The following is a 12409-nucleotide window of genomic DNA, read 5'->3' as shown; positions in this document are numbered from 1 at the left end:
AAGGTATTCGATTAAAAATCACTTATTTATTGGATATCTACTGGTCTATTTTATTTACAAAATTTGCTTTATAGCACTACAGACACCAAAGGTTTTCATAAAAAGTTGGGAAGAAAAACAAAAGTGTTTAAAAATCTATCCAGTATTTAATTTTTTTCCTATAAATAGAAAAAATAATTTCAGAGGCAGAGAATCTGTGTTGAGCAAGAACACAGAGGGGTGTTTCCTATAATATGTCCCAAAGAGTTTTATGAGCTATTCTATAGAGAAAGAACTCTGTGCACAAATTCATTTGGGAAATAGAATAAACTCATCATTGCTGGAGGACCCACATATTGACATCCAATCCAGAAAACCACTAACTCAAGGAAATTAATTCCATGGTAGAATTTGTTGAAACATAGTATTCAAAGGGGCTTTAAGGGAGCTATGTCAGATTCCGTTAGCATATACTTAGAATCAAAAATGAAAAAAGAAAGACCTTTATGGGAACTGACATAAAAATGAGAATTGAAAAATAAGAATTTTATTCTTGTCTTCATTTTAGAATAATAAAACCCAACATCTGTTAGTGCTTTCCAGTTTACAGAGCAGTAACATTTTTAGGACAATGGGCAGCCTCATCTCATGGCCCCTTTGGGACACTAAGTCTCTGGTGATGGTTCCCTGAGACACAAAGGAGATGGCATGACTTTGGAAGTGAGTCAGGAACTAATCCAAGGCCTGAGAGGTTCTGCTTAATTCCTTGCTTCTGATCCAGATATGTGTCTGGCTCCTATTTCCTGACCTAGGATTCCAAAAAGAAAGGAATTTGATACTTATTAATATCCTGAACCAGTCCTTGCTATACCCATTGATTGGCCTGGGGCAGAGGGTCCAATAGTTTATCATGAAGGATCTAGTCATATCTTGGAACTTCACGGCAACCATCAGAGAGACTACCAAGCAAACCACTTCAAAGAAGGAAACTCTGGCTGCAGAGTTTACTGATAGGAGTTTATCCTGGGAGGCTGTGAAGTCATAAAATCACACCAGTAGACCTGTTGAGTCATTTCCCTTGCCTACTAAGTATAACATGCCCTAACAATAAGGACCCAGTTAGCTTTTCTTCTGATCCACCCAACCATCCATTCTAAAGCTTTGGGTGTCTTACTCACCAGTTGTCAGCTCTATGCTTAAAATATCAGTAGCTGGGTCAGTGTTGTTTCCTTGGATTGGAAAACTGAGGCTGTTCAAGCGAGCTCTGATAGACTCCACGAAGGATGTGTTTTCAAAACTGATCTCAATATCAACAGTGTACTCTTCCATGGCAGGACCACTCGTGGCAACTGAAATGCAAGCACACAAAGGTTGTGAGGACCTCCCACGGACATGGAGAGAAATCATGACAGATCAGTTAAAGGTGTGTATGGATGCTGGGCACATCAGCCCATGAGAATTTCTAATGAACCCACTAAGAGAAAAAGATGAGTTTGTCTACTTTCTACTAACTCTGGATCTTGGTGTCCAAGGTCAAGGAGCATTGTGTGGAGAGTGAACCATGACGGGCAAGAATGGAAGCAGGAAGAACCAGCAGGGAGACTCTGGCAACAGTTTAGACAATGAAAGTCACCATCCTGACCTGCGGGAGTGAGCCAGTGTGTTTCCCACACCTTTCAGTTGACATACACACATTCTAAGAGCTGAACCATGCATGAAGACCTCTGGGAAAGGTCACCTTGCTAACTTCTTTTGCCCTTAGCTATGCACACAGAACATCTGCTCTTTGTTCTTCCTTTGTATATCTCCAATGTCCAGAACACAATTGACAAAAATCTGGCAAATTGGAAAAGTAAAAGAAAAGAGATTTCTAGTTCTTCATTGCTTCCCAGAATTGTCTCCAGGTAGTTGTCTGCTGGCATTCTAAAGGGATCTGCTCCCCAACACACACCCACTCCAGGCTGGACAGACTACGTATACAATGTATAATCTTAGAATAGTTCTTTGTTGGTTTCCTATATTACATCATGTCTCAGTCATTAGTGGTAAGCTTCCCAAGGGCAGGAACTGTTTCCTCCACTTCTCATGACCTTACTCACCAAAAGGGTCTGGAGTTCACCAGCTAATGGATACACGCCCAATTCTTATGAAGTCTGCTTCTCTGAATCTACTCATAGACTCACCTCTCTGTCACCAAGAAAATCTTTGACCCTGTCTTGGCTATAATATATAACTAAACAGAAGCTATGGGCTCAGCTTGTAGTTTATAAAGAAAGTCCAAAGAATAAGACTGTTTCACACACATGCATTGAGAATATTTTAAAATGAGATGGGGGCAGCAGTAGCTACTTGCAAAATTATTACTTTCAAATTTACATCAAATCTGAAAGCATGGTATGTATTTTGCCATAAAATTAAAATTTGATATCTCCTTTCTAAAAGATAACATTTTTTTCCCATAACTTTGTAAGATTTGTTTTGAATAGTCTCAGGACTATTGACGTGAAACACTATGAGAAAGTTTATTATGGGAAACTCCAGTTGTTAAATGTTTATTGCAGAAAGCTGCATTATTTGTTCTGCCTTATTTATTCCCTTGAGTTGTAAACTATGTTTGTCCTAGGAGGTTGGTTTTTACCCATTGACTTTGTTGAGTATTATTTCCTTGGGCATCACTGAAATCTCTGTAATTAACTCAAACTATAGAAAAGGTCTGTGCAGATAGATGTTGTAGGAATGCATTTTATGATATATTTGTATACTTATAAAGATGGATTATACGTTTTAAAACAATACAGAATCTCAGTCTGTTGGGATACTTCAGCATTGCCTCCAATTCCTGTTTTCTTCTGGAGGTTCAGATGGTTCTGTAATGAAAGTAAGCTTCCTGGAAGAACTGCTAATCATAATTTGTGAGTTTAACCCTGGTCACATTATGTTGCCCACTGGGAACATCTGCAAGGAGGGAAGCTGCCTGATATTTACAAAGCTTGCCTTGGAGCACATTCTTTTTCATAAAAAGTAATGCAGTGATGTTTATCCCTCACTAGCTTCAGGATCCTCTTTGCTGAAGCCTGTCCTTCTGTGGGTATAAACAGGATTTCCTGGACAGTGGCTGTTTGGGATGGGTGGGGTCAGTAACAATTCCTTATCACACTCTTCATCATCTATCTACATGGCTGCATCGCAGAGTCGCATCTCAGCACATTATCAATTCCTGGGCCCTGTGCAGCCCTCTTGTGCCTGAAGGGAGCTGATACCTACTTATCCTTCCCATCACCCAATGATACTGGGCAAATCAAAGGCAATGACAATAACAGTAACAATGACAATAGCAGGTGCCATCTGTTCATCACCCAGCAGTCTCTGGGGCCACAAGGACAGTATGCATACACTTCCATGTTGCAGGTTCACAGAGTTGAAGGCACAGAGTAATGAGTGGGAGAGCTGGGATTTGCAAGCACAATTTTCTGAATCCTAAGTCTGTTTTCTTTCAATCATAACCTACCACAATGAAGAGATAACAAACCTAATCATTGTGTAAAGTCCAAAGTAGCATAAAAATATAAGATATCATTGTTAAATATAGCCTTAAAGGAAATTAAGAATTCCTAAAGTAAGTCATTAAATAAAATCAAGCTCAAAAACTAAAATTATTCATAATAAATGGATGAACCATGAAAAATTTTGTTCATGTTTTTTGACCGTAATAAATCTAGAAATCCACAGTCAGGAGAAAAGTATCATGACCCACTGTTATCAGTGCACGTGGATTTTGTCAGTAAGTCTTGCCAGGTTAGTTTGTTTGTTCCTTGATTTATTGATTTATATGTAGTTATTCTACTTCTTAGGTGTCCATTTCCTGGCACTGTGCTAGGTGCTGGGAGCATTGTGTTAGTCAAAGACGCAAAGTCCTGACTTCATGAATCTCTCATTCTTATGCTGGGGCCAATGATTAAGTTTGCATTCTTACATCAGGCAGCTCTGTAGGAGAAAAATAAGGAAGAACAAACAGACAGAATGATAGGGATCATGGGGTGGGGAGTTCATTTTTGTAGCATGAGCAGAAAAGACCTTCCTAAAGTAGTAAACTTGAATAGAGACTCAAAGTGAGCGGTGAACCTGAAAGCCATTGGGAGAACATCACTCTCAGAAGGGCAAAGGAGCAGGAAAGTCCTGAGTGGCAACACTCTAGGCTCATTTGAGGGCTAAAGAAGACATGCTTCCTCTTTGGGTCATTCCTTCTTATCACCTTTAGACCTTAGAACAGCATCAAGGACCCAGGAGGACCACCTGTATGTGTAGGAGTTAGCCCCAATGCTGAGGGGTCAGCATGACCCATGTGGGAGGGGGTCAGCAGCACACTGTCTCAGTCCCCTCAAACAGGCCCAGAAACATAGGTTACAAATGCCAGCCCCTGCTTTCCTCTGCTTTTTCAACCCAGGAACTTTCAAGCCTGGAAAAGTGATACTCCGTGTCCTGTTCCAGGCTGCAAAGGACCCAAGAGGGACAGAGAACAGCTCCCCCACTTCTGCCTGTGTCTGTTAGATGCCCTCCACCCTCCTCTGCTGCTGCTGACAGTTGTATGTGTGTGTGTGTGTGTGTGTGTGTGTGTGTGTGTGTGTGTGTTTCCCTCAGTCTCCTTTGCCCCCTGTGTTGTTTGTCTGACTTTTTCTGGCTCACCAATGCCCTTCAGTGGAAGGGAGCCAATCCCAGGGGTCAGCAGCCACAGACATAGGCGTATCACAAGCCCAGGAGGCACAAACCTACCAGGATTTCCCCTCTCCTTTCCCATAAGTCACTGCCAACCTCACACCACTTATCTTAAAGAGACATTTCTGGAAAATTGGCCACAAAGGGCAACAAGCAGTTCTGTGTCTTAATCACAGCTGTTTAAGCAAACAATACTACTTTTGCCTAGCAACGCTGGTGGGAACAGTGGCTTCTCAGAATCAGAGCCTCAGCAGATGCATAAATTAATCTCCTACCTGCCGATGAAGGAAGCTTGCTGACTTCACCCTAGAGAAAGGAGCTTGGTGACCAAAGGGACAATGTTTCTTAATCCTGATAGAAGGTGGTGATTTGACTGCAGTTGTCTATATCACACCTTGCCACTGGCAGATACAAAGGATCTATTCTCTTTTGGGTTTTAGAAAGATTTGTTCACACAAGAAGGAAATACCAGAATTCCAGTCTATGGTTTACCTAGCAGGTGTGGATAGAGGAGTAGGTTGGCAACGTGCATCATAGAACCCTGGAATGTGAAGTCTGGAGCTGATGATCAAGTCTACCAGCTAACCATGAACCCAAAACATCCAAGTTAGCCCCACATAAAGTGAGATGAGACAGACCTAGTGAGTTGAAACAGGTCTGTGAGGCCTTTTTACTCTACCAAGCTGCCCTAAGAGTCATGAAATGGGACCGCATTGGCAAGAACCAGAACCACATGTTGAAAACTGTGACTTTCCACTTTGACCCTGTACTTTGGAGCTTCAGAGAACAGAATGGAAGGTCTTCTTTCCTGGGCCACTTGTTTAAATTCTGTGAGCTAAACTTTGTTCATCTGTAAGTTCAGGGTAACATTTTCTCAACAGGATGTTGTTAAGGAATTGGAGTCCTACTAACACACAATAAGGGGGGGAAAGAATTGAAATTCTTTGGATTAGACAGAGGAATGAAGGGGAGTGGGGATGGGAGTAGGAAAGAGTAGAATGAATCAGACAGAACTTTCCTATGTTCATATGTGAATACACGACCAGTGTAACTCCACTTCATGTACAACCACAAGAATGGGAAGTTATAAAACAGTCTTAATATTCAATGTCAAGCTCCAAACCAACACACGCACTAGTCAGAGAGCCCAGAGCCTTCCAACTCATTCTTCCACCAGAGCATAGAGCACCATATGTTATCACAGGAAAGATGACAGCCACAGAAACCCAAACCCTGTTCCTCAAACTGGGAAATGCTCAGCATTTCCTGGCCCCACATCAAAAAGGGCCAGCAGACTCGCACTGCCAGGTCTACTGAAAAGTCAGGATTTCTGTATGGGCAGCTGGTGACCTGATCTTGTAGGGACCTGGCTCTGACTGAAAGGTGAAGAAGTGTCACCCAGCCAGTACAGGCTCTGGGCATCCTGCTTCCCGCCCCCCCAAGCTGGACTCCCCTCACCCTTGCCCTCTGTTTCCCACCAGCCATTCCTTGGGAAGCCAAAGAAAAACCAATGGGGTCTCTTCAGGGCCAGTCCCTGAGACATGCTTCCCAACGAAGCTCCGAGACCCAGGGTGAAGAACTTTTGCAACTGACATTTGTGCTAGTGCTAAGCAGTAAGAAATGCCCACTTTCAGTCCACTGTGAAGATTCCCCTTTAGACTTAATTCTGAGCTTTTCTGCAGACCTCTACAGTAAGCCTTTCCTTCCAATGCAGGCCTCTCCCTGTCGCCTCCTCGGCACACAGGGTCCCAGATTTGTGCTCTCCTGGACAGTCATCTGGACCATTGCTCACCTTTACCCCCAGCCAGTCACATTTGACTCCAGCCATCCCTTTGGCTCCATTTCTCAAATGGTCTTAGGCAGGTGTATCCTCTGTTTCTTTTTTATCTTTCTCAACAGCCAGGGACCCATGTCCAGGCTGCTGAATCTCCTAGTTGGTCTCTCAGGCAATAATTTTTTCATCTAATCCATCCATAATCACTGGAATCGTGTGATTTTATCAGTCACTCTCTGTGCCAGCCTCTCGGCCAGCAAGGATGCACTTGCTGATGTAGCTCTTCAGGCTTCCACACATGCTTGTCCCTCTGCCCCCACCAGCCATACTGCTCTCACAGGCTGTTCCACACTTATTCTTATCTCTGGTCTCTGGGTTTGTATGCACGTTTCTACTCCCAGTAGCACTGGGAAAGAGTTTTCCCAAAATGCTAAGTCCTGTGTCATGGCACCCATTTTTCCATATTCAAGTAGTGATCTGGGACTGATCAGGATACCCCTCTGTGCTAGGCCCCACCTATTGACTTTGTTTTTAATTAAAAAAAAATTAAAAAGAATAAAATAAACCCCAGATAATTCTATTAACATTTCCACAGTAGTATGCATAAAATAACATCATTTAATCCTCTCAACAACTGTATAAAGAGCTGGGCACAGTGGCACATCTGTAATCCCAGCAGCCTGAGAGGCTGGGGCAAGAGAATAGAAAGTTCAAAGCCAGCCTCAGCAACTTAGTGAGGCTCTTAGCAACTTAAGGAGACCCTGTAAAAAAAAAAAAAAAAAAAAAGGCAGGGAGTGAGAGGAGGCTGAGGATGTGGCTCAATGGTTAAGTGCCCTGAGTTTAATCAATCCCTAGTAACAAAACGAAACAAAATGAACAAACTAAAGCAAAAAACCCTGTAAGGTTATGACTCTGATAAATTGTGTGGGTGGGTGTGAGATGCCAATATATAACATATATGTGACATATATATGTGATGTATATATGATATGTATGTGTGTGTGTGTGTATGTGTGTGTGTGTGTATGTGTGCATGCATGCATGTATATCTTAGGAGGCCAATGAGACTGTGCAACTGACTTAGGTTGAAGTCCATACTATATTGAAAATAAATACAAATTTATTCTACCTTTAAATATTATTTAATTCCAAACTCTAAAAATTTGGTCCAGCAGCTCAAAAGAAAATTCTTGACCTATTTTCTTTTTCTTGGAAACTTAATACGTTTGTGACTATCCTGAAGCCTTCAGAAGGGAAGATGTATATATATATACAGGAAAGGGAATGCCACTCAGGATTAGAGGCCAGTCCCAGCACCTCCCTTTTTTGGCACTCCCCCCCAAAAATAGAGACACCTTCACATGGCATCCTGCTGGAGGAAGCGCTCCTGTTCTTTCTTTTCATCACTGACCTGGGGAGCCAGGCTCTTTATTGCTACTTACATTCCTGATTTGGGGGGCCTTGCAATGAGCCTTTCTATGGTCATTTCTTACTTCAGTGATTTTGTAAAAGTACCAAGTCCAATCCATCTTCTGCAGATGATGGGCTGACTCATTAACACTTCCCAAATGACTTGAGAGGCCCAAGAGCTCAGAGGACCATGTATAATAAATGGAAAACATATTTTCAGGGTGATTTATCATTGTCATAATTGTTTTGTAATGAAAGCCTGCCTGGAAAAGTTTTGGAATGTCAAATTCTTAGATATGGAGGTAGTTTCCTCCCCATTGGCTGCCCCTCCCCCTTCCACCGTGGGTCCCATAAACATCAGGCTCAGGAGCACAGGGAAAATTACCTTTTGCAGCTGTGGGGTAAAACTGCTCCTGAGGATGCCAGCAGCCTGAGCCCTGGAAGAACTTGGTAAAAAGACAGAGCTGAAGCTCACCGGCAAAAGAGTTTGATTAAGGGGCTGGGGTTGTGGCTCAGTGGTAGAGCGCCCGCCTCACACGTGCGAGACCCTGGGTTTGATCCTCACTCACCACCACATAAAAATAAATAAGTGAAATAAAGGCATTGTGTCCAACTACAACTAAAAAAATAAATATTGTTTAAAAGAATTTGATTAATAATAATAATAAAAGTCTTTCAAGCTAGGAGTGGTGGGTCACAGCTGTAATCCTAGTAACTCAGGAGATTAAGGCAATAAGATTGCAAGTTCAAGGCCTGCCTCAGCAATTTAACGAGTCTCGGAGCAACTGAGTGAGATGCTGTCTCAAAATAACAAATAAAAAAGGACTGGGGATGTGGCTCAGTGGTAAAGTGCCCCTGGGTTCAGTCCTTTGTATCACTGAGAAAAAAAAAGTGTTTCAAAACCCCAAATGGCACATCTCTGGCTCTGTACCCATCACAGGGTACAAAAGTGCTCAAGGGGTTGTCAGAGGGAAGGGGGCAATGATATCTGTGTCAAAGCACAGTAAGTTCAAGCTATGACAGGCCACTTCAGGGAAGGAGAGGACCCTCCATATTATACTAGGAAAACAGAATGAAGGCTAAGTGAAGGAAAAGGAAAGTAAAGGATCAGAGAGGAGACAAAGAAAGGGAAGGAGAGGACGGGAGGAGAGAAGGAACAGGGCGGGGAGAAGAGGGAGGGTATCCCAGCAGTGTTAGGACTTTCCAGTGAGCATTTGGAGGATTTAATAGACTGTGATCCATTTCTCATTTCCAGCCCTGAGCAACAGTTGGGTCTGGCTACTGACACGTGAAGGGCTCTCACAGACACCTGTGTTTTGACCTCAGGGCAAGGCTGCTCTCTTTGGCATTCTTGTGTCTGTTTTGGAACACAAAGCTAAATATATCAAGTTGCAATATGCCTAAAAATGATTCAATCATAATGGGATAGGTTAAGAAGTTTCACCTTCTATAGAGGAGACACCGCCCCTCGTCCTGCAGACATTTACCAATAGGAACTCAGAAAGAGATAGCTAGGGCATACACATGTGAGCTCTTCATTTGTTTGCTCATTTACCAAGGGAGGAACTAGGCTCGATCCCAAGGCTACAGAGACTGAAGAAGATGAAAGGGAGCACCCAACTACTAGGGATGGCAAACAGGAAGTACAATCTTTACAATGGGCTGGGGCAGATGCAGAGATAGGAAATGTTTCATGGGCGATAAGAATCCAGGGAAAGCTTCCCTGACAGTCTGGGGAATGGGTGGATGGAAGGTCTCGCCCAGCAGGAGCTCAGGAAACTTGAGATGTAAGCAGGAGTCCTCCAGCCAAGCAAATGGAGATGACAGGCAGCAACTGTCCATGTGAAAGGGAACAGAAGGTGATCAAATGGGGAAAGCATTTCAGAAGATCCCAGGAGCTATGAACAGATGATTGGCTTTTAGCTCTAAGTCACTCCCAAGCTCATAAAGGCCTTTATGGAGAGAAATGACAGGTTCATTTCTCTGAAAAGTTTATTTGATGGAGATGGGAAGATCGGGGCCCCAGGAATCCAGCCTGTAGATGTGCACATGACCCTCTGCAGGGTCATGCACTTAGGACCAGATGCCAAATGCTATGATTCAAATGTGTCCCCAGAAGTTCATGTGTTGGAAGTATAATCTGCCTATTTAGATGTTAATGTTATTTAAAGGTGGGGCCTTTGAGAGACAATTAGGATTAGATGAGGTCATGAGTATGGGGTCCTCTGATAGCATTAGTAGCTTTTTAAGAAGAGCAACAGAGACTCAAGTTAGCACCTTCCTCTGTCTCACCATGTGATGCCCTCTACCCTGTCATGACACACAGGAAGCTACCCACCAGATGCTATGCTCTCAGACTTGCCAGCCTCCAAAATCACGAGACAATAAACTCCTATTCTTTATGAATTACCTGGTCTCAGATATTTCTTTATAGCTACAGAAAAACAGACTAAGACACAAAGATCAGTGTTTCTGTCCGTGGTTACAGCTCTCCATAATCCAAACTCTTCAAAGGACTACTACTTCCAGACTACTTCTTTGCAGTTTAGTGGAAAATTAGAGTGGGAAATAGGAGAAAGACCGAAGTCTGGTGGTTAGTTAGGTTGGTTCACAAAGGGTTGAACGAGAGAAATTTTTAAAAGATGAGAAGAAGAAGTTGCTGGGTTGGGAGGACAGAAACAGACTTTTGAGTGGTGCTGGGGGACAGTTGAAGAGAGCCACAGGGAGGCCCTGGGGATAGGAAGAGGTCACATGATGAGAGAGGAAAGGGGATCGAAATATGTTGCAATGATCCATTTATTCATTTGATCAAGTAGAAAATGGAGTTCCTTTGTACTTTTGGCAATCAAACTGCACTGTTTGACTCTGATGTTCTTAGAGACTGAATTATGGAGACCACAGTGTTTTTAAAAAGTTATATCACATTTCATTTGATTGGACTTACAAAAGAGACCACCATGCGAGCCAAATGTACATACCTGCTCGTTTTTGCCTTAGTGGTTCTACAGCAGCTAGTTCATGTTCTTGGAGAATCTGAAAGAACGTTTTAGAAAGTTGTCAGTTAACAGTAAGAAGTCTTCTCACTTGGTTTCCTGCTCATGTGCCCCTAGGTATTTGAGCTGAGATTAAGGCTGCAGATTTGGGGTCAGCACCATGCACCCAGGGATGACAGGCAGACAAGCAGCAATGGAATGGTCAGGAAAACCACAAATTCACCTCTGTAGTGTGACCTAGGAGTGCACTTTCTGTAGACCATTCTCAAGATCCAAAAGCAAAAGAAATCAATCATCATAAGTGAGTTTCTCAGTGTTTCTGCAGTTTGAGTTCTGTCAAGGAAGGTAAGTGATGATGTTCTAAACTTGTGCTCTTCCACCTAAGACTTAAAGCCTGAGTCATTGCACTGCCTTATTAGACAGGTCTAAATGCTCTTCTCAGCATCCAGGCTGGTCGCACCTTGACATTTCTGCTCTATTAGGGCTTAGGAACTATGATTTCCTCCTCTAGTCCTTTTTCTCTTAGATGATTCTATTGGTATTTGTGGTAAAAACTAGGAGAGCCTGCTCTAGACTCAGACTACCTGCACACAGGGCTGGGCCACTTTACTAGCCATCAGAACTTGGGGAAGTTACTTATCTTCAATGAACCTCAGCTTTCTTTTCTCTAAAATGGAAACAATCGTGCCAATTTTCACAGGATTGTTATAAGAATGAAGGAAACTACATTTTGGCATATTTGTAAGCTCTTAGTACATTTTAGTTATTATCACCTAGTACAGTGGTTATAAGCAAGAACTCTGCAGATGTTCAGTTCCAAGCCTAGCTTCATTATAAAATGGATCTGTGACCTTGGGCATATTCCTTAACTTCTCTGTGCCACAGTCCTAATCAAGAGTATGGTCTACTTTATAAGGTTGTTGAAAAGATCAAATGGTTACTAAATGGAAAGAACTGAGTAGCTTTGGTTACATAGTAGGAGACTGGATTTGTCTCAGTGAGACAGTCTTTCTTGGCTCAGCAGGAAATTTCTCTCCTTCTTCTGCAACCTCCTCCTCTCTCCTCTTCCTTTTCCATGAATAGTTCCCCTGGCTTTTCTCCCTGCCCTTATTAAGTTACACTTATTAGATAAGGCCCATTCACAGCTCTGTGGGAGGTTTTGTCTTTCCTCTCCCTTATGCTCTTGGGAGACTCAGGTTGAAGGAAGTATTAAAGTCAGTAGGAAGTGGGATGGGACCCTGTACCTGGACATTCATAATTGCCCTTGGAGAAATAAATACAGGCTTGATGGATGATGATTGGAATTTGGAAAGCCCAGTTTCTGCTCTTTTGCACTGAGGTTATTTTAGAAGTACTTAAGTATGCAGGAACTGAAGGCGCAAAGTCAATGTATAGGCTGGTTCCTGCTTTCTTCCTCTGGAGCCTGCGCTGGCCCTGTGCCCAGGCAGAAGGAAGGTTCTTCCGGACATTCCTGACTTCATCCTCCTGGGGGACTGGGGGCAGGGAGCAGGTGGCTACCAGGAAGCTTCTCTGTCTGCTA

At 42.9% G+C, this 12409-nt stretch overlaps 1 protein-coding gene across 10 annotated transcripts in view; it reads right to left on the bottom strand.

The window, feature by feature from the left end:
- Adgrf5 (adhesion G protein-coupled receptor F5) overlaps nt 1-12409 on the bottom strand; it is a 91616-nt gene that overhangs the window by 35448 nt on the left and 43759 nt on the right. For all 10 annotated transcript variants that reach the window (XM_078019920.1, XM_078019922.1, XM_078019921.1 and 7 more), the window contains 2 exons: nt 10855-10909; nt 1158-1328 (listed from right to left, as the gene is read on the bottom strand). In XM_078019920.1, the coding sequence (XP_077876046.1) occupies nt 1158-1328; nt 10855-10909 (226 nt within the window). The remainder of the gene's footprint in view (nt 1-1157; nt 1329-10854; nt 10910-12409) is intronic.

The sequence above is a fragment of the Ictidomys tridecemlineatus genome, chromosome 8 (assembly GCF_052094955.1).
Source record: "Ictidomys tridecemlineatus isolate mIctTri1 chromosome 8, mIctTri1.hap1, whole genome shotgun sequence".
Taxonomy (NCBI): domain Eukaryota; kingdom Metazoa; phylum Chordata; class Mammalia; order Rodentia; family Sciuridae; genus Ictidomys; species Ictidomys tridecemlineatus.
This window is presented reverse-complemented; position numbering and strand designations above follow the sequence as displayed.